Consider the following 26543-nt stretch of genomic DNA (forward strand, 5'->3'; position numbering starts at 1 on the left):
CCCCCCTGGGCCACCTTTCAACAGCTGCCCAGGCTGGCTGCCCAGGTAATCAGTAACTGAGCATACAGGTCTCAGAGGTCTCGTCCCTTTTACGTTTGAAGCATTTTTCCTGTTTTGGCAGGAGTGAATGATCCACGGACCCCTCCCCTTCCCTGTTACAAATGGTTCATTTACTTTGCCTAAGCGTCTTCTGCCTGTTCCAGATCTCACCACTGACGAAAGGCCTTCTGGGTTCTCTAGTGTGGAAAATCTCACAGACCCAAGAGAAATTGGTGGGCTTTCCCCCCGACATGCTCACCTCCCGAGTAACTTATCCATGTTTCACTCAGTTAATCCGATTTTCTGGATTTGCATGACCATTTGATTGTGTTCACATGGCAGGTTTAAGCAGGTTTATTCAGGACAAAACCCCGTTGTGCTCACATCACACATTAAGCTAGGTTAGCTTTTAACTTACTATGAGTTGGGGAGCTTAGGGCACGGTGCAAAGTGAACTGGCACGACTATGGTGCCATGACATCATTTACAGAACAGCTTAATTTGATCATTGAGTCAACCTACTTCCTGTGGCACCTAAAACACAATTGGATAATTTGCAGTTCTGTCCAAACTAATTTTCTTTTCCTTTTCCTTTTCCTTTTCCTTTTCCTTTTCCTTTCCTTTCCTTTCCTCCTTTCTTTTCCTTTTTTTCTTTTCTTTTTTCTTTCCTTTCCTTTCCTTCTTTTCTTTTTTCTTCTTTCCTTTCCTTCTTTTCTTTTCTTTTCTTTTCCTCCCCTCCTCTCCTCTCCTCTCCCTCCTTTCCTTCACAACTTTCTTTTATTATTAAGCAAACTCTCTTATCATTGTAGCATTTTCAGGAAAGCTGCAGGGTTCTTTTTTTAAGTTCAGTATAAACTGTGGCTGAATAATTAATAATTTTACGTATTAGGTTCCAATCTGCATGAGAATTAATGGTTCTTTTATTTAACCAGACTCAATTTAGTGTTGTGGTTAAGCAGTTCTGCTGCCATTTGGGAAGGATCGTGGCAGATCTGGAAAGAGCTAAGCAGGATGGGACACCACCAAGAGATCCCAGGAGGGTGGGCTAAACCAGAAAGCTTCCCCTGTCCCCTCCAAGAATTTTTTTTTTAAAAATTTGATTTATATGCCGCCCTTCTCCGGAGACTCAGGGCGGCTTACAAGGCGTTAAGCAATAGCCTTCATATTTTTGTATATTTTATACAAAGTCAGCTTATTGCCCCCACAATCTGGGTCCTCATTTTACCTACCTTAGAAAGGATGGAAGGCTGAGTCAACCTTGAGCCTGGTGAGATTTGAACTTGCAGTAATTGCAGGCAGCTGGTGTTAATAACACTGTTAATAACAGTGCTTTAGTATGCTGCGCCACCAGGATAATCCCCATTATCTTGGGAAAAGGCAACCCAACGACTTCTGTACATGACCTTATTCATAAAGTCACCAGGAGGTGAGGACTCAAAGCCGACTCCTTGCCTGCTGGGGAGAAATCTGCATTTATCTCCTGCTTGGAGAGGACTGCAGCTTGTTCAGGGGGTTTTAGAAACAGGTGGGACTCATCCTGTTTTAGGCAGAAAGCCAGCCAGTCACTCTCTCTCGGCCCTAGGAAAAAGAGCCTTGGTGGCGCAGCAGACTAAAGCACTGTTAAATAGCACCAGCTGCCTGCAATTACTGCAAGTTCAAATCTCGCCAGGGTCAAAGGTTGACTCAGCCTTCCATCCTTTCGAGGTAGGTAAAATGAGAACCCGGATTGTGAGGGCAATAAGCTGACTTTGTATAAAAAAGAACACCGCTTGGGGGGGCCGAAAGCCCTACTAAACTGGTATATACAAAAGTAGGAAGGCTATTGCTTAATGCATTGTAAGCCGCCCTGAGTCTCCGGAGATGGGCGGCATATAAATCGAACCAATAAATAAATAAAAATAGGAAGGAGGCAATGACAAACCACTTCTGAAAAAGCTTGGCAAGAAAACTGCAGGGATTTGTCCCAGCAGTTTCTCAGTCACAAATTCCTTCTCATTCTCTCCCTCCCTCCCTCTCCCCTCTCCCCTCTCCCCCTTTCCCCTCCCTCCCTCCTTCTCTTTCCCTCCCTCTTGTGTGTGTGTGTGTGTGTAGGGGGGACTTATGCAGCGATCGGCTCCTCCTCTTTCGCTGGTGCAAGTTTCTTGGCTCCCAGGTGCGTCCTCAGATAGCCCGGACAATGGTCTCTTTGAGAAAGCAGTGAGGCTGAGCCGGGCGAGCGGGTGGGGGGGAGAGAGGGTGGCGGAAGAGAGCAGCTACTTTCCTCACCTAGCGACGTCCCTCTAAGAAGGCACAATTCCAGGCGGCGGCTTCTTCTTCGCAGCCCTCTTTGTGTGACGGCTGTCTTTGAAAGCTGAGATCCCCGTCAGGAGCCTCTGCTGGGCTGGGGAAGGGGCCCCACCGCGAAGCATTGGGATCCCAGACATCCACCCTTCCCATTCCGCCTACTCTAAAGAACAGGATTTTTCTGGCTCTCCAAGGTCCGCCGGAGAGGCAAGGAGGTCGATGGACCTGGAAAATGTCAAGACTCAACACCGCTGGAGACCCGAACTTTGCTTTGCTTGCATCCTCACCTCCTGCTGCTCCGCTGAGATGCTCCCTGGCTCCCTAATTTAGGAACCCTTAAGTTGTTGGGGTTTTTTTGCTTTAATTTATATGCCGCCCTTCTCCGGAGACTCAGGGCGGCTTACAATGCGTTAAGCAATAGCCTTCATACTTTTTGTATATTTGTACAAAGTCAGTTTATTGCCCCCACAATCTGGGTCCTCATTTTACCTACCTTTGAAAGGATAGAAGGCTGAGTCAACCTTGAGCCTGGGGAGATTTGAACTTGCAGTAATTGCAAGCAGCAGCTATTAATAACAGTGCTTTAGTCCACTGTACTATCAGGCTCTTATAACCCTGATAGTTAACATCCCCCCCCCAAACAAAAAACAACCATCTCTGGCCATCTGCCCCAAGAAAAAACCAGGATCCCAGCCTGGAGGCTTCCCAACTTGGGATCGGTTCCAACGTTCCAGCTGAGACACGCAACCTCGACGTCGTCGTCGCCTTTCCTCCACTCGAGCCCTTCGCTTTAGTGACAGAATATCGAAACAGCCCAAGCCCCGCCCATCGCCCTCTAGCCCCGCCTTCTAACTTTCTCCCCCTTAGGCGTTGACGCGTTCTCCGTTCCTCCGTCTCAAGCCCTTCGCCGGCACTGCGATCTCCCGGTCGATCTCCTGCAGGCTTCGTTTTTTTTGTCTTCCTCGCCGCCCCTCCGCGATCGGCCCGGGAGGGATCAACAGCTGGTTGGGCGCAAAAGCGCTTCTCCGCCGGCAGCGCCTCCGTCCCGTCCCGGCGATGAAGAGCGCGGCTCCCTGGGCTGGAAGAAGGCGACTTCCCCGCGGCTGTGCAGACTGGCCCCGCAGCGGTTGAGGCGGTGGAGGAGCGAGGTGAGGAGGGTACAAGATCGCCCAGGCTCGCTTCTCCCGAAAAACCCGGTTTTTTGGAGAGCAAAGTTGGTTGCCCTGCTTTGATAACCAAAGTCCCCCCCCCAATCACTGTGAATTTGTGTGTGTGTGTGTGTGTGTGAGAGAGAGAGAGAGTTAATTAGTTAATTTGTGGGAGCAGGTTAGCAACGACTATTTTTACACCCCTATCTTAGGGTCAGAAATAAAGTCACCAGGATGCTTTCTAACACTTTTAAAAGTTGTTTAAGGAAAAGGTAAAGGTTCCCCTTGCACATATGTGCTAGTCCAGAGGTCTCCAACCTTGGCAACTTTAAGCCTGGCAGACTTCAAGTCCCAGAATTCTGGGAGTTGAAGTCCTCTCCAGGCTTAAAGTTGCCAAGGTTGGAGATCCCTGTGTTAGTCGTTCCCGACTCTAGGGGGCGGTGCTCATCTCCGTTTCAAAGCCGAAGAGCCAGCGCTGTCCGAAGACGTCTCCGTGGTCATGTGGCCGGCATGACTCAACGCTAAAGGTGCATGGAACGCTGTTACCGTCCCACCAAAGGTGGTCCCTATTCTTCTACTTGCATTTTTTACCTGCTTTCGAACTGCTAGGTTGGCAGAAGCTGGGACAAGTAATGGAAGCTCACACCGTTACGTGGCACTAGGGATTCGAACTGCTGAACTGCCAACCTTTCGATCGACAAGCTCAGTGTCTCAGCTACTGAGCCATTGGGTTTCTGAATTAAATTTCTGAATTAACTTTTTCCCGAATTGGCATTATTGAACCGAATTGTCCCACCACACCAAATCACACCAGAAGCGAACTAGGTTAAAAACAGGTTTGTTATTGATCCTAAATTTCCTGAAATTCAGCTGCTTTCCTCAGAGAGGCCAGAGAATCAATTTGTTCCATAACAATCCAGTTGTTTGCTTGTCCCAAAGCTGGATTAACCCTTGGCTGTTCTGTTACACATCAGTTAACTTTTGCTGTTTTTCATTAGAGGCAAATGAGGCGAGTTGCTCAGAACTGATTTGGTCGTCTAGGCCCCAAATGGGTAGGATCTAAATGTTAAAATGTCTCTCTTTGTTTGTGTTTGAATGGGGGGAGAATTCAGAGAAAGCACATAAAAAATGCAAGTAGAAAAATAGGGACCACCTTTGGTGGGAAGGTAACAGTGTTCCATGCGCCTTTGGCATTTAGTCATGCCAGCCACATGACCACAGAGACATCTTCGGACGGCACTGGCTCTTTGGCTTTGAAACGGAGATGAGCACCGTCCCCTAGAGTCGGGAACGACTAGCACATGTGTGCGAGGGAAACCTTTATCTATTCTTTAGCCAGAGAGACACCCTGAGTTGTAATACTTCATGGGGCCACTAAGTGGCCACAAAGAGCCACAGAAAATCCCATCCCTTTGCTACCCTCTAGTGACTCTGTATTTAGTAACCTTATCTTAGTGATGGCCAAAATTTGACTTCAGAAGAGATGGACAGAAATCTCTTCTGCTGTGCCCCTTATTCTGCAGATGGTTCCTGGCAGGATTATCTGAGGTTGGGTCACTTCTGATAGCACCCTAAACCTGAAACTCAGATGACCAAAATACAAATGTTGCATTCATTTATTATGCCATGTCCAAACAAATAAACTATGCTATGGTTTAATAGGATAACCTGGTTCATGCAACTTGCTTAAATAATGGCTGGGTTCTCTGAATGAAATAACAGGGTTGAGAGCAGTCGTGGGATTCAAGTAATTTAACAACCGGTTCTCTGCCCTAATAATTTCTTCCAACAACCAGTTCACCAAACTGCTCAGAAAGTTAACAACCGGTTCTCCCGAAGTGGTGCGAACTGGCTGAATCCCACCACTGGTTGGGAGGGACCTTGGAGATCTTCTAGTGACCAGCTCTAGCGTTCAAGCAGGAGACCCTATACCAGTGATGGCGAAGGTCGTGCGGAAATGTCACGTGCGTGCGTCAGGGCCACGCTCCGGAAAAGCCAAATTTCTGGGTTCTAATGCGCATGCACGCCTGACGAACAGCTGGCCGGCAGGGATGCGCAAACCAGTTTTTGGCACTGCCGGGTATGTGAAGGACCGCTGATCGTCATGCACGCATGCGCACTAGAAACCCGGAAGACAGACAGGGAAGGCCGCGCGTGCTGGGCAACTTGGCTTTGCATGCCACTTTGGGCATGCGTGCCATAGGTTCGCCATCACGGCCTGATACCATATTGAACTAGTGTCATCGGTTTGTGTATTTGTGTGGCACTTTAAACTCTGCAGAGAGCGAGCCTGATAATTTTGCAATTTAAATACCTGAGAGTAAAGAGGATTTTCAAACGTTTTAGAAAGATGATCTAAGCCCACAGCAATAAAGGAGTCATTGTATTTTAAATTTCACCTTTTCATCAAATGTATGCTCTGACCCCTTCAGTCACTACTCTGGAGTATTCTATGAATGTAGCGAAGGTAGGGGTGGATGATGGAAGAGTTTTTCCATTTCCACGGTTAATGTCTTCTTTCCTTTTGAATACTTTTCTGAAAGAGATTGTCATATAAGGTTATATCTGCATTTTGGATATGTTTTTCCCAGTAAAACAGTACTAGACTGTGCTGGGCATTCTGGATGGATTCATATCACTTGCTTGATTTGGGGAAATCTAGATTCACATCATGCGCTGAACAAAGTAACCCAAAGCGGTTGGGATCTCACAAAATGCTGAGTCATCAACACAACTGCAGCACCCTTAACCCCAATGCAAAGTCAGCAGTCTTAGCATTTTATCCAAGCGTTGCCTGAAAAGAACCACAGACATATTTTAGGATAACAGTAACAAAGTTGGAAGGGACCTTGGAGGTCATCTAGTCCAACCCCCTGCTCACGCTGGAGACCTATACTAGGGATTCAAACTGCCAAACCTCTGACCTTTCTGATCAACAAGCTCAGTGTCTTAGCCACTGAGCCATCTAGAAAGTGTAGAGAGGAAAACTAGTTTTCCAGCTGTTACTAGCTGGAGCAATTGAACTGTCCTTTAAAATTTGGTGTCTGTTTGCAAAGTGTCTCTTTGATTGAGCTAAAGGTGCCAAAAGAATGCAGAGAAAAGCAACAAAGATGATATGGGGACTTGAGGGTAAAACATATAAAGAACGGTTGCTGGAACTGGGTATGTTTAGTTTAATGAAAAAAAAGGACTAGGGGAGACATGATAGCAGTCTTCCAGTCTATCTCAGGGGCTGCCACAAAGAAGAGGGAGTCAAGCTATTCTCCAAAGCATCTGAGGGCAGGACAAGAAGCAAAGGGTGGAAACTAATCAAGGAGAGAAGCAACCTAGAACTAAGGAGAAATTTCCTGACAGTGAGAACAATTAATCAGAGGAACGAATTGCCTCCAGAAGTTGTGGATGCTCCAACACTGGAAGTTTTTAAGAAGATGTTGGATAACCATTTGTCTGAAGTGGTGTAGAGTTTCCTGCCTAAGCAGGGGGTTGGACTAGAAGACCTCCAAGGTCCCTTCCAACTCTGCTATTCTATTCTATTCTATTCTATTCTATTCTATTCTATTCTATTCTATTCTATTCTATTCTATTCTATTCTATTCTATCCCTATCCCTATCCCTATCCCTATCCCTATCCCTATCCCTATCCCTATCCCTATCCCTATCCCTATCCCTATTCCTATTCCTATTCCTATTCCTATTCCTATTCTATTAATATTGGTCTGCAGTTTGTTTCCCATAATGGCACATAAGATGCAACAGGATACATGCTACAGCAATAGAAGCCCCATCCTGATCTGCACACTGATGAAGCACCAAGTTGTTGAGCTACAATTTATTGAATTATTCACAACGTGTTAAACCGCAAAATTTGCTTTCTAAACTGCGAAGTCTGATTCATTTATTTTAATCAAAAGCAAGCAGAACCACATTCTGCCCTATTGGAATGCATGAATAGACAAACCAAGCTATCAATAACACAATTAAAAACCAGCAATTTATTAAGCCCATCTTAAATTGTATGGAGGAAGAATTGACGGTGAGTTCTAGTCCCACCTTGGACATAAAAGCCATCTGGGTGACCTTGAGTCAGTCTCACACTCTCTCAGCCCAACCCACCTTACAAGGTTGTTGTTACGGGGAAAATAGGAGGAAGGATTGTTGGATACATTCACCACCTTGAGTTATTTCTAAAATATAATAAAGGTGGGATCCAAATAAATAGATATAGATAATGCCCCTCTTATTTATAATATCTTCATTTAATGATTGCGGTATTTGCTTTATGATCGCTACATTGCTTAAGTGCCACAAAAGAATGATTTACGAACACTTCCTATTGCAGCATGGCTATAAATCCCATTTGAATGATGGACATTTTCTTCCAATATGTACAGGTAGTCCTCTTCTTATAACCATAATTGAGCCTGCAATTTCGGTCATAAGTCATGATGGTTGTTAAACAGCAATAGCAATAGCAATAACCGCTTCACAGTGCTTTGCAGCTGTGATGACCCAGGGCACGGCACAGAGATAACACACACAGCTGGCAGTTCAAACCACCCCTTTATTGCTCCAAATTACACCAAACGTTCCCACAGTTTCTGGCAAGCCCCAGAGCAGAGTGGTAACACACCCCCACACAAACCTCAAGCAGCCTCTGGCTGCAATCAGTCCAGCCCAGAGCTGTCTGCACCAAGGCTGCACGGCAATAAATCCCAAATGTATTTGGCAAAACAAGAACAAATCAAGGAGTTCAGGGAGCAAAAGATCCAGGTAATTAATCCAGAACACCAAAAGGAATGCAAGGACTCTTGGCAAGTTCAAATGCCGGCACGCAACACTTCAGGAACTCAGTGTTTGTTCCCAACAAAAACTCCTCCCCACAGCATCTCCTTAAGTCTCACTCCCCAGGTGTGCCTGGTGAAGATGGGCGGGGCACTCTCCTCACAAGTATCCTGCTCCGTCTGCGCTGATCATGCCTTCTCTGCATTCTCCGAGCCCTTGCATCAGGAGGGGATGGTTCTTACTCCTTGTCTGTGGTCTGTCTCTCCTGTTCATCCTGTCTCTGTTCCTTCCTGCCTGTAGGCCTTACTAATTATGAAAAGCTTTGCCTGGACTGACTCTGCCCTTCCCCAGTTTCTTCCAAGGCCAACAGAGGCTGCCCTTTCAATCACTGACAGTCCTTGTTCCAGCTCATTTTCCCCCACAGATTCAGACTCTGACAGGGGCTTGACAACAGCCCTCTTTAAGCAGTTTACAGAGTTAGCATATTGCCCCCAACAATCTGGGTCCTCATTTTACTGACCTTGGAAGGATGGAAGGCCGAGTCAACCTTGAGCCTGGTGAGAATCGAACTGCTAGCAGTTCGGCAAGCAGATGAGAATTGAAGTAGCTTGCAGTACTGCATTTTAACCACTGCGCCACCACGGCAGGCATGGTCATGTGACATCCTGCTTAACAATCATCACGACTGATGACCGAAATTGCAGGCTCAGTTACGCTTGTAAGTTGAGGACTACCCGTACACATTGGGAGAAAATGTGCATCCTGCAAATGGGATTTATAGTCATGCTTCAATATGGAGTCTTCGTAAGTAAAGTCCCATAATTGGATTGATGCCCTAAGCACAGCTCAACAACGCTTCCCCTTGACGGAAGTGAAATTGCCATGAGACCGAAACAAATATGGGATCTGATGAAGGTCTGCAAACCACACTTTGAAACTTTAGTCACTCATTAAACAATGCAGATTAAAGTCAAACAAGGGCAACTAAACAAAAAGTTTGATTAAATTCAATTACGGGAGTGGAAGAGTAAAAGGGCTGGTAGCTATGCCCGTGCTTATTTTGCTTAATCGTTAATCCAGAGCTGCAGAGAGACAAACTATCTTCCGGTAAATTACATTCCCCCTTAACATTGAGCATGTTCTTTCCTCAACCACTGCTTTTGGATGTCTATGGAGGTTTTCAGTCATCCAGGTCAAGGGTCTCCAACCTTGGCAACTTTAAGACTTGTGGACTCCAACTCCCAGAGTTCCTCAGCCAGCTTTGCTGGAGTTGAAGACTGTCTACTGTTGACCTCACCCCATTCCTAAGAGGTCTCTAAGGGGCGTGCATAAGCGCACCAGCGTGCCTACCGTCCCTGTCCTAATATTCCTTTTTACTCTTACTCTTTTCATGTATTCAAATTATGTTTATACTTTTACCTGTTATCTTATATATGCTTGACAAATCAATCAATCAATTAATCAACCCTGGCATGCTATGGCCCATGGAGTCACGAAGAGTCGGACACGACTTCACGACTGAGCAACCACAAAATAACTAAATAGTAGAAGCTAAATAACAGCAGATACTTCAATGCTAGTAAGAAATTCCAGGTAGAATTTTTGCGAGCTCTAAGAGGAACACAGGTCAACTCTGGCTGACAAAAAAGAGGCTTGTAGCTCTACTGAAGAAGAAGAAGAGACTTGTATCATTTCTTCCTTTCTGATTTTAGGACTTGGGGACTGGACCCAAAGGCTCCTGGGCCTGAAGAGCTGGACTTCCAAACAGCAGCTTTGATGATTAATTGTTTTTGATATGGCTGAAAAAGATGGTGAGTTGAACTGTAGAAAAAGAGAAGGGAAAGAAAAACTCAACATCTTACTTTCCACCTCTAAATACTCAACCTTCCCACCGCTCTTTCTAGTTTGAGCAGGACTTAAAGATGAACATCTTCAGGCATTCAGGAGAAGTGCACAGCTGTTTGCTCACAAGGGAGACCTCTGGCACTTTCTTTCTAATAATAATAAGGAGGTTTCCCTCCCTTCATTTTCGTTTTAGGTTCAAAGGTGGAGTTTCTAAAGAAAATCTAGAAAACTAAATGTTGTAATAATACAGTATAGACCAGTGATAAAATCCAAATTTTTTTACTACTGGTTCTGGGCATGGCTTTTTGGGCATGGTGTGGCTTGGTGGGCATGGCAGGGGAAGGATACTGCAAAATCCCCATTCCCTCCCCAATCCAGGGGAAGGATACTGCAAAATCCCCATTCCCTCCCCACTCCTGGGGGAAGGATAGCTCAACAGACAGAGCTCTGTAATTTAACACCAGCTGTCTGCAATTAAAGTAAGATTGAATCTCGCCAGGCTCAAGGTTGACTCAGCCTTCCATCCTTTCTAAGGTAGGTAAATTGAGGACCCAGTTTGTGGGGGCAATAAGCTGACTTTGTATAAATATACAAAAGTATGAAGGCTACTGCTTAACGCATTGTAAGCTGCCCTGAGTCTCTGGAGAAGGGCGGCATATAAGTCAAATAAATAATAAAAAAAGGATATTGCAAAAACTCCATTCCCACCCCACTCTGGGGCCAGCCAGAGATGGTATTTGCTGGTTCTCTGAACTGCTCAAAAAAATTTCCGCTACCGGTTCTCCAGAACCTGTCAGAACCTGCTGAATTTCACCCCTGGTATAGACCCAATTCACATGTACAAAACCAGGTTGTATGGCTTGTTTGCTTTTGGCTTAGCCTGGTAAATACAATGGTACCTTGGTACTCAAATGCTTTGAAACTCATCGAATTTGGAACTCAATGCATTTTGATGTGAAAATTTTGTTCCTTACTCATCCTTTGTTTGGTAGTCAACTTGTCGGTGTTGGCTGCCTTGTGATTCACTACATTATTCCTTATGGGAAAAAATTGTTAGGAATTCATCAATTTTGGTACTCATCGTGCCTGCTGGAACCAATTAATGAGTACCAAGGTATCGCTGTATACCCCATGGCCTTCGTATTAGTATGGTGACAAACATCCTAGGTTGATGCTATGTACAATGGCAGATCCAGCAGGTCATCCTGGATGATTGCCACGTTTCTCCATTTCCTCTCCCTAATTTGGGGAAAAACCTCCCTCAGTTACCCTGTTTTCCCCAAAATAAGACCCAACCGGAAAATAAGTCCTAGTATGATTTTTCAGGATGCTTGTAATATAAACCCTACCCCCCAAAATAAGCCCCAGTTAAGATTGTCAGCCAGATGGATACATTTAGTACTGTATTTCCCAAAAAATAAGACCTAACCAGAAAATAAGCCCTAATGCAACTTTTGGAGCAAAAATTAATATAAGACCTGCTCTTATTTTTGGGGAAACACAGTACTAATGGTATCTGAGGAGGTGTTTTTCAACATCTGCTTCTGCCTGGCAGGGGCAGCTCTGAGCTTTGCTGTCTGATGATCTCTCTACCTTCCAGGAGAACTTAAAACATGCAGCTGGACTCTGCCTAAAGTCATGGCAGTGGGAGCCAGCATCTTCCTGCTCTTGGCTGGAATCGGAGCTGGGATTTGGGCAATAGGTAAGATCCCTTGTGAGTCAGAGAGAGGTTTATTCCTTTATAGCATTTATATATCCTCCCCGCCATATTAGACCCAACTCTGGATGGGTTCCAGTCAAGAAATTGGAGTCGTTTGTGATGTACAATAAAATCAGTGATTCTCGGCCACAGGTTGGCAGGAATGATGTATACACAACACTTGTATACAGCAATAGTTAAGCATGAAAGCTGATGGGTGATCTTGGGCCAATCACCAGGAGATGGTGAGTTCTAATCCTGCCTTAGATATGAAAGTTGGCTGGATGTCTTTGGGCCAATCACCAGGAGACTGTGAGTTCTAGTTACGCCTTAAACGTGAAAGCCAGCTGGGTGACTTTGAGCCTGTCACTCTCAGTCCACCCACCCTATTTCCAAAGGTTTCCCCACCGTGAAGAGCCAGCATTAACTTCTGTAGAACATGGATTTTGCTTCTGCTGTCATTGACTTCCTGCTGAGCGATGTTCTAATCAGTCTTCTTATCTCCCTCTGCAGTGGTGTCTGTGCTTGGGAGTGAAAAGGAAAGCTTATATGTGGGTGAGTATGGGACAAAGGGCTGTGGACTCTTCCACCATCTGTGACCTAGCCTCACCTTTTCCAGCCTGACGTCTTCAGGAACTGTGGGACTAAAGCTTCTCCAATTCCCAGCCAGTCTGATTAAAAAGCAGCTGTAGCTCAACAACAGATGGGATCAGCGAGTCTACCCGGATGCCACAAAGGAGCAGGGATAGTCCTGTTTTATCACTCACTACCTTTGTTCTATTCAGTTCAGGTGAATTCCGAGGACCTGCGCCTGACCGTGTACGATGAGACTGAAGGGAAGTGGAGGCTCCTCTGTTCTTCGTCATCGGATGCCCAGGTGGCAGCTCTTAGTTGTGAGGAGATGGGATTCGTCAGGTACACCAAAAACTTGGCTGCAAGGACAAGGTCTATAGGGGCTTCAGATGGGGAGGTGAGAGGTGTCAGCAAAGATAGCCTGGTTTACATCAACACAGCAACTGGCTGGGCTTTCAGGTGGGCAGAGTTGGTCATATTGATTCAGTGTGATTCCAGCTCTTCTAAGCTATAATGCTCAGATCTTTTCATGCCAATGTAAGATTGTCCCCAGAGATTAAAGGTAAAGGTAAAGGTTGCTTGCGCTGACTGGTTGCTGGCATGCCACAGCCCAGTGCCAGTCCACGGCCCAGGGGTTGGGGACCCCTGCTCTAAAGCCACCTTACCAAGTCATTGGTTGGACGCTGAATTTCTTTGGATTTGTCTCTGTTCCAGATCTCTCTCCCATTCGGTCTTGGATGCAGACAGTGTAGGTGCCAATGGGACATCAGGCTATTTCTGCGTGGATGACTCTCGCCTGCCTTTTGTGCAGAAACTCAGAGAGGCCATTGTTGTGTGGTAAGGACCACTTCCTTCCTCCTACTTTTCCTTCGCTTAAATACATAGACCCAGTGGTGGGATTCAACCAGTGTAACAACTGGTTCATTGAGCGCGCACATGCAGTGAGTTTGAAAACAGCTCTGAAACTTACCTTCTACTGCAGCCCCAGTGAGTAAAACAGCTGACGGGCAGCAATCCGCTCTGCCGCGCCTATCAGCTGGGCTTCAGACAAAGAAAATATAAGTCGGTATAGGGCAGGGGTGGGAGGGCCCAGCTGATCGTTGGAGTGACATGATATACAGTAACTACTTTTCCTAAATTGTCTTTCCATGGGAGATCATCTGATGAAATTGAAGTCTATAATGAAAGATCCCTGGGAACAGAATGCAATCAGTCCATCGTCATTTAAGAAAATCAAAACTAGAGATATTCTGTATGCCACAGAACATTCAAACTGCAAAAATTGGGAGTTCCTACTTTTCTTGATGATGCCTCTTTACTTCTCCTTCCATAGACATTGAGTTTTCTTCTCTTTCTCACAGTGAATGTCTGACAGGCCGGTTCCTGGCAACTCTTTGCCAAGGTATGAAACTCACAAACTATTTCAAGGGGCATCTTTCTTTCTCTGCCCCCTTCCAATTCATATCTTTCTTTCTTACCTTAACCTTTCTGCAAAAATCTTTCTCAGATTCTTCTCTTATTCACCTGCTACGTCCAACTTTCCTATTCTTCTGATTCACTCAAATCTAGATTTTCCTTCGGAGCTAGTTGGTTTCACCACAAGCGCTCAGCTGGGTTATTGTAATATCCTCATGGTCCTCCTCAGGAATAAGATTTCATTCACGAAGTTATGTGGGATGCGCAAAAGTTGATGGAGTTAGCAGAGATGGCTAAATTGACTGTTTCGATCAAAGAAAAGAACATAAGTACTTTTGTTTCTACTTGGAAACCGCTTCTGGACTTTGTGCTCGAGGTGGGGGAAAAAAAATGAAACTTTGATTTTGGGTTTTACCGATTAGATAGATTGGTTGTTATAGAAATGGCTAGTTTATACCAGTGGTGAAATCCAAAAATTTGTTTATTACCGGTTCTGTGGGCGTGGCTTGGTGGGCATGGTGTGGCTTAGTGGGCGTGGCAGAGGAAGAATACTGCAAAATCTCCATTCCCACCCCAGTCTGGGGCCAGCCAGAGGTGGTATTTGCCAATTCTCTGAACTACTCAAAATTTCCGCTGCCAGTTCTCCGAACTGCTCAAAATTTTTGCTACCGGTTCTCCAGAACCTGTCAGAACCTAATGGATTTCACCCCTGGTTTATACTATTATGGAAAAGTAAAAAGTTGAGGTTTGAAGTTACTGTCTTATTCTACTGCACCAGAGGGAGTTGGAAGTCAATGGCCCCCCTTTTTTCTTTTTTTCCTTCTTTTTTACACTTCTCTCTTCCCCTTTCCTTCCCTTTTGTTTCCTACTATTTACTTTTGTATTTTATATTATAAGCTAACAAAAAAACCTGTAAACTTAACAATGAAGTTATGTGGGATGCAAAGTTGCATCAGAACGGGTATTAAACTATCGTATGCTTTGCAGACTGTGGACGCAGGAAGTTATCTGCTGACCGGATTGTAGGTGGCCAAGATGCCAGTTTGGGTAAATGGCCTTGGCAAATCAGCCTACATTACGATGGGACACATCTTTGTGGCGGCTCCATCATCTCAAATGAATGGGTAGTTACAGCAGCTCATTGCTTTCCAGAGTAAGTCCCGGACTAGATATGTGTATAGAATAACATCCAGATTTGTAATATTGATTGTTCTTAAGAGTTGACCAGATGTTTCTGAGCGCTCACTAGGGAGGTATATCAACTGTTGATGAGCAATTTCAGAGTTCAGAAGTGCCCTCCAGATGTTTAGCTTTCAATCCCCAGAATTCTAAGCCACAGCCATGCCAGCTGGGGAATTCAAGGAACCAGGGGTGGGTTCTACTTACCTTTACTACCGGTTTGCAACAGGAGCATGTGTGCGTGCTTGCTTTGCTCGCATGTGCTTGTGTGTTTCTGCGCATGCACAGATCGTCCATAATGACATCCAGTCAGGTGAGTGGAGCCTCCTGCCAGTTTTACTACCGGTTTGCAAGAACCGGACCGAACCAGGAGCAACCCACCACTGCAAGGAACTGAATGCCCTCTGAAATATACCCTGATTTATTGCTAGTTGTAGACTCAAAAAACATTTGCTGTATTTTTCGGAGTATAAGACGGACTTTCCCCCCCTAAAAGGTGAAAATTTAGGTGCATCTTATAGACTGAATACAGGCGTTATTGACCATCTGAACCCTCTGCATGTTGCGTTTTTGCCTTTCCCGGCCCCCAGAAGCATTCTGCAGTGCTCCGCATGGCCCACTTTTGTCAAAAAGGGACCCATTTTTGCCAAAAATGGGCCTGTTTTCGCCACTTCCAAGCCCTTCGCACATCACGTTTTCGCCCTATCTGGCTCCCAGAAACACTCTGCAGGCCAAAAACAGTTTTTGGCTAAAACAGGCCGTGTGGAGCACTGCAGAGAGCTCCTGGGGGCCTGGGAGAATGAAAATCTGATGCGCGGAGGCCAAAAACTATTTTTTTCTTCTTCTCCTCCTGTAAATTTAGGTTTGTCTTATAGTCCGAAAAATACAGTACACTGGTCTCTAAGGCCCGGAAGATTCCTCGGCTTCCGAAGATTGTGACCTTAGGCCAGGGTCCTAAGTCAAAATAGAGTCAAGTAGTTCACGCTTAACAGACTGTGTGAACTCAGACAATAGGTTTTGATGAAATAAACAAACATTTTGGGCAATGTGTGTGAATCTAGCCACAAGGCTGCTCAGGATATCTGGCCTTCAACTCACAGTCTGTGGGCCTATATCACCATTGAAAAAGGAGAGCCCCCAAACACCACAGGGCTGTTGTTTTTACCTTTTGAAGCAAATGAAATAATTTATCTGGGCAGAGTTTGCACCAAGGTCATTAAAGCCATTTTCTGCATTTAACAAGCCATGTCAAAAAATACCAACCCTAACCAAGGTTACAACGAATCAAATTCAGCTTGCGATGCAAATGCAGCCGCTCGATCCTTAAGTAACTTGATCAAACCTGTTAGATGCACCCTGCTCCCAAGGAATCACTAAATCCAAAGTCTCCACTGATTCCACCTGCTGTCCAACCTTCTCCTTTTGGGTCTGCCTTGCAGGAGGAATCGCGTAGTGAACCGCTGGCGGGTTTTCATGGGAGCCGTATCTCAGCAATCCACAAAGGGGCTGCAGATGGATGTGGCCAGTATTGTGTACCATGGTGGGTACAGGCCCTTTGTGGACCCCAATAGTGAAGAGAACAGCAATGACATTGCCTTGTTGCGCTTGGCCACACCACTCTCCTTCAATGGTGAGTGTCAACTCTGAAGCGAACCTGTCTGAAGGCATCTTTTGCTGCCTCATAGTTGCCATGAACTTTGAGGGGCGGAGAAGAGATGGGGGAAGTAAATAGACTGGCTACCAGTCAAAACAAAAAGCTTTCTCGTGGGAACCAAGATCATCCCAAAGGTGACAGTTGGAGGAGGAGAGGAGTGACTAAGGAACCCTTGGTCCAGTGGTGAAATCTAAAATTTGTTACTACCGGTTCTGTGGGTGTGGCTTCGGCGAAAAGGTTGTAAAAAGTGCTTTCAAAAGGCTTGGACGATCCCAGCTGAGTTGCCTGATCGTTAGAGGCATTTAAAAGAAAAAAAGTCAGCTTGGATCGTCAGAGGCATTTAAAAGAAAAAAAAGGGTTTTTTACTTTTAAATGCCTCTAACGATCCAAGCTGAGTTGCCTGATCAGCAGAGACTTTTTTTCTTTTAAATACCTCTGACGATCCAAGCTGAGTTGCCTGATCGTTAGAGGCATTTAAAAGAAAAAAAGTCTCTGCCAATCAGGCAACTCAGCTTGGATCGTCAGAAGCATTTAAAAGAAAAAAAGGATTTTTTCTTTTAAAAGCCTTTGATGATCCCAGCTGAGCCGCACGATCATCAGATGCTTATTTTTTGACTTTTAAAAGCATTTTTTGGGCCAAAGAAGTTGTAGAAAAAATGCTTTTAAAAGTAAAAAAAAAAGCCACTGTGTTACAAATGCGAGAGAACTTTCAGAGTTGGCTTTCACCGGCTGTGCCAATACGATGTATCCAAAAAGCATTGTCAAGTTTCCGAAAGATGCCCTAATTAATTCATGAGCCATGATCCAAACTTCAAAAGAAATATATCCATTTATTAGGAGCACCATTCCGGCAATACTGGGATGCAGTTAGGACTGATCCTACGTAGATTTACGTTCCCCTATGACCCTGTCTCTCCCCTCCTCTCTGGCCATGTCATAAATCACATTCTCCAATTAACCACTTTGGCTGGCTGTGAAACCTAACACCCTCCTTCTGATTGCGGTCAGAAAGAATGTATGGAATTCACTTCAGTTCTCCCTCCCTCCTGCTCATGGCAACTTGAAAGCTTTGCAAGTTGACAAGCATGTTCTTTGAGGAATCTACTTGCCTTGGAGTTCTGCTTTTGGTGGATGCATTACTCGGAATGCTAACAGTGAGAATGCGGCTGGGCAGGAGTTGGGAGGGTCATGACATCACAATGGAAAGTCCACCCATCCTCTGTTTGTGTGCAACATCTTCACATTGGTACGAAAGAATAGAGGAGGAAGTAGTATTAGGTATGTTTGCTGCCTTATTTATAAAATAATAAAGGTGGGATTAAAAAAAAACCTTAAACCTGCTCTGAGATGTCAACATTGCCCTAGTTGTCTTCTCCCTAAAGTTGTGGAAGGCCAGCACCCTCTAGTGAAAATTCCATTGAAAGTCACTTTTCCTTTGTGGAATTACTTTGATTCATCAATTCTCTCTTCCAATTGGTAAAAAAAAGAAAAAATATTTCGGGCACAGAAAATTCACAGAAGCAACTTGCCATTCATGACCGGGAGCCCAGGATAGCAATGTGTTTTTGGGTGTTTTTTTTTTTCCTTACAGAATTTATTCAGCCTATCTGCCTCCCAGCATTGGGGCAAACTTTGGTGGATGGCAAGATCTGTACGGTGACGGGATGGGGCAACACACAATACTATGGTAAGGTCCTCTTGCTACCATGAGATGATGGTAGAGTTTGTACGGTTGGAGTTCTCAGTCAAGTTGTGTGAGAGCTTAATTCAATTCAAAAATTCTGCTTTTTGAGGAAGGGAGGGAGGGAGGAAGGAAGGGAGGGGGAAGGAAGGGAGGGAGGAGGGAGGGAGGAAGGGAGGGAGGAGGGAGGGAAGGAAGGAAGGAAGGGGGAAGGAAGGAAGAGAGGGGGAAGAGAGGGAAGTGGGAGGAGGAAGGAAGGAAGTGGGAGGGGGAGGGAGGAAGGAAAGGAGGGAGGGAGGGAGGAAAGAAAGGGGAAGGGGGAGGGAGGAAGGGAGGTGGGAGGGAGGGAGGGAGGAAGGAAGGTGGAAAGGGAGGAAGGGGGGAAGGAAGGGGGAAGGAAGGAAGGAAGGGGGGAGGGGGAGGAGGGAGGAAGGAAGGGAGATGGGAGAGAGGAAGGAAGGAAGGAAGGAAGGAAGGGGGAAGGGGAGGGAGGAAGGAAGGAAGGGGGAAGGGAGGGAGGTGGGAGGGAGGGAGGAAGGAAAGTAGGGGGAAGGAGGAAGGAAGGAAGGAAGGAAGGTTGGATGGAAGGCAGGCAGGCAAGCAGGCAGGCAGGCCTGGCCAAAAGGAAGAAAAAGACACACAAAATAAGGGAACTATTTGTAAGAAGCCAGGAGGCTGACCTTAATTGCCCTGCATGGACCTATATCTCACTCATGACTGTAAGCCTCACAACTGCCATTAAGCTAGCAGATACATGTTTTCCGTTGACTGTTCTCCCTACCACTTTCTAAAGGCTGCAGAGTGTATATGACTATTCATTTACAATGGATTATTACATTCCTGCTGAAAACCTAAACTTTGATGCCTCTGTATGGGAAACGCACAACGGGATGCCCGTTTTGGTGTCTTGCTCTTCTTTGAGGATGCTGGATTTTGCAAACCTCTTTGTGTCATAACAATGAGGCACATTTAAGCTCACGTAAATCGGCCTCAGGGGATTGGAAGAGAGAGATGAGCCGATCTCTGTTTTGAAGCTGCAGGCGAAGTAGCTCAGGAAAAAGTGAGACTGAAGTTCCTTACTTTAATTGGGGCTGCCAGGTGACACCTGCTGCTTCTCAGTGGAGCTGAAGACATAATTTTTTTCTCCACATGTTTGGCTTTCAAACATCCAGAAGTCCTTCTTCCCTGCTTAAGGAAGTTCTAATTAAAAAAAAAAAACTTTTGGAAAGACTTTGGGTTGCTAATAGAACATCTCGGATCAACTCAATGATCTGAGGTCCAGGGGTCGGCAAACTGCGGCTCTGGAGCCGCATGTGGCTCTTTTATCCCTCTGCTGCGGCTCCCTGTCACCGGTTGATGCCACAATTTTGAGAGGAGCTTCTGGTTGTGGGGAGCGGGGGGGGGGGGGGGAAGCATGGCACACCAGGAGGAGGGGCAGGTTTTCCCGTCGGCTCCACAATTGATAGGGCTTTTAGTTAGGACAGGTAGAGGAAAAGGTTTATGGAGGCTTGGAGAGGGCGAAAAATGGGCCTACCAGAAGTTTGGGAAGGTCGGAAATGGACCTGTTTCCGGCCTCCAGAGCCCGGGGAGGGAAAAAACTCCCCCCCACATGGTGCAGGAGGCCGACTACGCCACACCCACCCAGAAAACAGACAGAGAACCCCTTGCTAAAATTTTTGAAGCCCACCCCTGGAAGCACGGCATCAAGAGAGAACTTAACAACCACTGCAATGAGCTGATGAAAGTACCGGGCTCTCTTGTACAAAGGCAGCTTCTGATTCCTCCTTCTTTGTAGGCCAACAGTCTGACGTCCTTCAAGAGGCCAATGTGCCCATCATTAGCACCAGTGTCTGCAATGGCCCCGATTACTATGGAAGCCAGATAAGGCCCAGGATGTTTTGCGCTGGTTTTGCAGCTGGAGGCACAGATGCTTGCCAGGTAGGCATGCTGGCTGGGCAATTCTGGGAATTAAAGTCCTCCCATTTTAAAGTTGTCATGGTTAAGGAACACTGCTCTAGAAGTTAGTGTCTTCAGCTTGGTGTTCCCTAGACCCAGGGGTCTGCAACCTTAAATACTCAAAGAGCCATTTGGACCCATTTCCCACAGAAAAGAAAACACCGGGAGCCACAAAACCTGGGTGGGCGTGGCCAACTCGATGTCACTCACTTTTACCAGTCACATGACCCCCCCTAATCACGCCTACCCAGCCGGTCATTACAGGAGAGGACCAGTTGTTAAAAAACACCTGGAAACCACAAAATCCTTTTGACATATCTCTCTCTCCCCTCCCTCCCTCCCTTCTTCCCTCCCTCTCTCTCTCTGTATCTTTCTATGTCTGTCTCTCTCCCCCTCTCTCTGTATCTCTCTGTCTCTGCCCTGGCCGCTTCTCCATCCCCCACCGTTGCCCTTACCTTCTCAGGCCAGGGGAGGAGTGGCTGGGAGGGGAGGGCGAGGGGTGAAGCTAGCCAGTGGTGGTGTCAACTTGCAAAGCTTTCAAGTTGCCATGAGCAGGAGGGAGGGAGAACTGAAGTGAATTCCATACATTCTTCTGACCGCGTTAGGTTTCACAGCCAGCCAAAGTGGTTAATTGGAGAATGTGATTTATGACATGGCCGGAGAGGAGGGGAGAGACAGGGTCATAGGGGAACGTAAATCTACGTAGGATTAGTCCTAACTGCATCCCAGTATTGCCGGAATGGTGCTCCTAATAAATGGATATATTTCCTTTGAAGTTTGGATCATGGCTCATGAATTAATTAGGGCATCTTTCGGAAACTTGACAGGTGGGATCACCTGACAGGGAGCCACAGCAGAGGGCCCAAAGAGCCGCATGTGGCTCCAGAGCCACAGATTGCTGACCCCTGCCCTAGACATTGGCAGGATCAATTGGAAGTGTATGTTCCTTATAGCCAAATATACCTGAAAGACTTCAAGATGGAGAACACAAGGATAGACATTAGGTTCACCCATAGGACCACTTAACCGGATGTGACTTTTTCTTTTTTAAATATAAAGCAAGAGAAGAGACCAATCCTGATCAGACTTGGGGGAGCGTTTCCTATTCAACCTTGTGCTCCTAAATTGCTGTTAATCCTGAAGATGTAATTGTGTAGTCCTCAAATTACGACCAGTTGCTTAGCAACCATTTGAAATTACAGCCGACCCAAAAAGGAGATATATAACCCAGATTTGAAGTTTGGATGGTCAGGACTCCCTCTGCAGTCATATGACCAAACTTCAGGCCCTTGGCAACACTGCTGCAATTATATATATAAATATAAAAGTTATATTTTTATATTTCCAGATTTGGGAAAACCACACCCATAATAAACTATTGGCTCACTTAACAACAACGATGTTCACTTAATGACTGCCACAAAAGAGGTCATTTTACATCTTTCATGACATACAACTGTAACGGGTGGGCTTATGGTCGTAAGAAGGACTACTTTCAAGTTACCCGCCTTACAAAGGATAGCTATATCATTTGGTGTTTCTGTATCCTTAATTCTTTGGGCAGCTCTTTTTTAAAAAAAATGTTCTCCTATTATGCAACAGACAGAAAGGCCACAGCTTCTTAACAAAATTTGTTAGTGTGGTGATCCAGGAGATTTCTGGTTGTGATTTTATTAGCTCTAATAGACATAATTTGGGGAGTCTGTCAGTCTCCATTTCATTGACTTTGTGCCAGTAGTTATGCGCTCTCATTTTGGATAGTGCATGAATTGTATGAATTCCCAATTCAGCTCTAACAGCTGCAGCAGATGTTCTTAGCTCTACACCCAAAATACACCTCCAATGCTGGGACTACTTGCAATGTTCCAAACCTATGAAATGGAAGTTCAGCTTCTGCTTCCTGTTTCTGTTCCTAAACTTTCTTTTGTTATCTTGTTTCTGTCCACCATCATAGTTTCCCCTGACTTGATGTTATTCAGGTGTGCTGGATTAAAACTCCCATCATTCCCAGACAGCAAGGCCACGTGGGTTTTGAATTCTGGGATAGCAGTGCAGTGAATAAGGAAATGAGGATGATAACGTAAATGCAGGTTTTGCTTTTTGTTTTTTTTAATTTTGATTTATATGCCGCCCTTCTCTGGAGACTCAGGGCGGCTTACAATGTGCTCAGCAATAGCCTTCATACTTTTGTATATTTATACAAAGTCAGCTTATTGTCCCCACAAATTGGGTCCTCAATTTACCCACCTTAGAAAGGATGGAAGGCTGAGTCAACCTTGAGCTTTGCTTTTAACGTAGGTTTCTTCCACCTGACAGGGTGACAGCGGCGGCCCTTTTATGTGTGAAGACGGCATTTCACAAGTGTCACGTTGGCGACTGTGTGGCATTGTGAGCTGGGGCACAGGCTGTGCCCTGGCTAATAAACCTGGAGTCTACACCAAGGTTAACGATTTCCATGGTTGGGTCCACCACACAATGAAGGTAAATCGCATGTGAATGGGGAATACTCCAGAGAAGATGCTGTGGGAATCTGTGATTGTGTTCTCGCAAAATGTTTAATCCACATGCTAAGTTTGGTTTAAACTTTGGTTCATCGGCAGGGGTACATAGAACGTTGTTGCAAACTCAGTCTGTTGGATGAGTTTGTTTCTGTGCACGCACAAACCATCAAAATGGATTAATTCAGTTGTAAGGTGAAGTATTGTGTCACAACACAAATCAGTAAATACGGTTGTTTAATTTCTTTCCTCACCCCACCCCAATGGGATTCCAAGGTGATCTAACCTTCCTTTTGGCTCTCTGTCCTAACCATGAAATTTTAGGGGAACAATTGCTGAAAATCCAGTAACACAAAACACAAAACTTCCAGTGTTGAGATAGGAGCAGAGGTGGTATTCAGCCGGTTCGGTTTGGTTCATCTGAACTGGTAGCGGAAATCACGGGTGGGTTCAATGCCATCCTATTTAGGCATGTTTTTGAGGCCGGGCACATGCGCGGAAGGCCCGCGTGCCAGCAAAGCACATGTGTGGAAGGCTGGGCGCATGCGTGGATGGGGCGCGAGTGAGCAAAGTGAGCGCTTGCCCTTGCACGCTCACATTTGCGAACTGGTAGGGAAAGTAAATGAATACCACCAGTGGTGGGTTCCAAAAATTTTTACTATCAGTTCTGTGGTTGTGGCTTAGTGGGTGTGGCATGGTTGGTGGGTGTGGCAGGGGAAGGATACTGTAAAATCTCCATTCCTTCCCCACTCCAGGGGAAGGATACTGCAAAATCCCCATTTCCTCCCAATCAGCTGGGACTCGGGAGGCAGAGAATAGATGGGGGCGGGGCCAGTCAGAATTTTTACTACCGGTTCTCCGAACTACTCAAAATTTCCGCTACCGGTTCTCCAGAACTGGTCAGAACCTGCTGAAACCCACCTCTGAATACTACCTCTGGGTAGGAAGTAAGAAAACCTGCATTGTAAGCCCTAAAATAGTAAAGACATAGCTTAATGAACATTTAATGTATCTAATCCGCAAACCACTTTATTAGAGAAGACGCTTCTTCAATAAGATAGAGAGAACAACAGTCTCAAAAAGTTTCTCTCTTAAATACGGTACAAACAGATATCCGAAAGGTGCTTTTATTCAAAAAGCAACTCATGTTCTTTTAATGTGTTGGAATAACATTTCCATGTTGGTTGGAGGCAGTGGTGAAATCCAAATTTTTTTACTACCGGTTCTATGGGGGTGGCTTGGTGGGCGTGAGAAGGAGACTGCAAAATCTCTATTCCCTCTTCACTCCTGGGGGAAGGATACTGCAAAATCCCCAATCCCTCCCCACTTTAGGGCCAGCCAGAGGTAGTATTTGCCGGTTCGCCGAGCTGCTCAAAATTTCCACTACCGGTTCTCCAGAACCTGTCAGAACTTGCTGGATTTCACCCCTGGTTGGAGGTGATGGAAATCAGAAGTTACAATATCTGAAGCCTATCAGGTTGAGGAAGGCTAGAGACGCTTCCTCTACTTTGTCTCTTTGTTTCTTTTCTGCAGACAAACTCCCACATTAGTGGGTTGGTGATTCAGCAATGAAATGCATGGAACTGGCCTCTTCCCTTTCCAGTGAATTGCTGCCTTAAAAAAGAAGGAGAAGAACCAAGGAAGATGAGGGGGAAAAAAGAGGAACGAACATACGGATATCTTTGGCCTGGCGAAATGAGCAGAATGGGACAGAAAAGTCCTTGCTAATTGCTAAAGCTGTTGTGGCATATTGGCTCTTTCAGACTTTTGATAAGATGCTTTTGTTCCATTACGTTGTCTTCATGGAGCTTCCGGTCCTTCAGCTGCTCATCTATGGATGAGTTGAAGAGAATACAGAGTTGGAAGGGATCTTGGAGGCCTTCTAGTCCAACCTCTTGCTCAAGCAGGAAACCCTATACCATTTCAGACAAATGGTTCTCTGATGTCTTTTTTAAAACTTTCCCTTCTGGAAGGAAGTTGTTCCATTGATTAATTGTTCTCACTGCCAAGAAATTTCTCCTTAGTTCTAGGTTGGTCCTCTGCTTGATTAGTGCCCAGCTTCTCAAGCAGTGGTGAAATCCAATTTTTTTAGTACCGGTTCTGTGGGCGTGGCTTGGTGGGTGTGGCTACTAGAAGTTTGGGAAGAAGGCCTCTGGAGCCTGGGGAGGCCATTTTTGCCCTCCCAGAGGCTCAAGGAAAGCCTCCGGAGCCTGGGGAGGGCAAAAACGCTCCCCCTCGCCATGGTGAAGGAGGCTGACTAGGCCATGCCCACCATGGCCACGCCCACCCAGCAACCTGGGGCAAAGAACTGGGAAGACCACGAGAACATAAAAGGGGTTTGGTAAACATACAATAAATTACAGAATATAGTTTGTGTTTGAGTCCTACTTTGGATTAGAGATAACAAAATGTTTATGTACAAGGAGAGAACTAGAAAGAACAGAACTCCTGCCCCAGCTGAATGAAAAGCAGACATAAAGGAGATACGATGGGTTAGCTCATCTGTGAATCCAATAGAAGCTCAGGCTTGAACGCTGGAGTCTCTGGTGCTTTCTGAGCATGGTTGTTTTCCTGCAGACATTTCATTACCCTACTAGGTAACATCTTCAGTATTATCAAGGATAAGGATTTTCTCCCTGTACTATGTATGCTGTTGGACTGACAGCCCAGTTGATGGCTCTTTCATATTATGAGGCAAAGATTTAGAGCCCTTCAGGTGATCCATTTTTGTTTGTATGCCCCTTTGAAAAATCTCACCCAATCTGGTATCTTGGCTGGCTAGAATTCTTGGAATTTGCAATCCATTACATGTAGACCAGAGGTGAAATGCTACTGGTTCGGACTGGTAGTAATAAAAGCTACCGGTTCGGATGAACCGGTATTTCCAACAATCAGCTGTGCCGCACAATTTATATTCGCGTGGCACAGCTGTTCCCCCCACTCGCTGTTCTACTTACCTTAGAAAAGGCTTCTTAATCCTCCTTTTTTAGCGCTGCGCGGTAACGCCTGTGGTGCATATGCGCGCACAAAGCAAACCGGTAGCAAAGCAAACCGGTAGCAGACTTCAGAGCATTTCACCCCTGATGTAGACACATCACTTGGAGAAAAGCTCCCTTGAAGGTTATCTCCTGTCCTATGTTATCTTCAGTTTAGAGACTCACTGGAGTCTGATTGCTTGCATCCATTGGTAGATATCTTAAAGAAGGCACAGCGATATACAATTGTATCTGCTTGTACTAATTGTTTGCAATGATTTATAAATGATCAGCTAGGTACAATTGACCTTTTTTTTTGCCACGAAGAAACTTCCTCTTTTTATCTTTGGCCGAGGCCAGTACCTTAGAAAGCATCCAAGAAAGTTCATTTATTGTGTCTATACATTGTATATAGATGTCTATACTGACTCTTTTCAGTCTTACCTAATTTTGTTCACTCAGATTGTATGTCCCAAAGGTGCTTTGTCGGGATTTTTGTGTTTTTGTTTTTCTTTGAAGATGTTTCGCTTCTCATCCAAGAAACTTCTTCAAGCTCTGACTGGATGGTGGGGAATGGAAGGATTTATATTCCTGGCAACCAGCTTCCATTCCCCACCATCCAGTCAGAGCTTGAAGAAGTTTCTTGGAGGAGAAGCAAAACGTCTTCAAAGAAAAAAACTAAGTCCAGTTACGTCCTGAAAAAGCACCTTTGGGACAACCACGACCTGGATGACTAAGAATCTCCATAGACACTCAGATTTGTATATATTTCGTACGTGTAATGATCTCAGTAAAATAAACTGGTTTTGATTGTG

The 26543-nt window shown here is 45.5% G+C and overlaps 1 protein-coding gene across 1 annotated transcript; it reads left to right on the forward strand.

Annotated features, from left to right (window-relative positions):
• Positions 1-2847: 2847 nt before the first annotated feature.
• Positions 2848-26543, forward strand: HPN (hepsin). The gene is made up of 13 exons (XM_034423672.3): positions 2848-3470; positions 9965-10063; positions 11698-11799; positions 12310-12351; positions 12582-12711; positions 13084-13206; positions 13731-13771; positions 14773-14938; positions 16404-16594; positions 18210-18305; positions 20095-20237; positions 22572-22736; positions 24287-26543. Exons 2-13 carry the CDS (start codon positions 10048-10050, stop codon positions 24323-24325), a joined length of 1254 nt encoding a protein of 417 aa, XP_034279563.2. The 5' UTR covers positions 2848-3470; positions 9965-10047; the 3' UTR covers positions 24326-26543.

Source organism: Pantherophis guttatus, chromosome 10, assembly GCF_059756535.1.
Source record: "Pantherophis guttatus breed Tessera chromosome 10, ASM5975653v1, whole genome shotgun sequence".
Taxonomy (NCBI): domain Eukaryota; kingdom Metazoa; phylum Chordata; class Lepidosauria; order Squamata; family Colubridae; genus Pantherophis; species Pantherophis guttatus.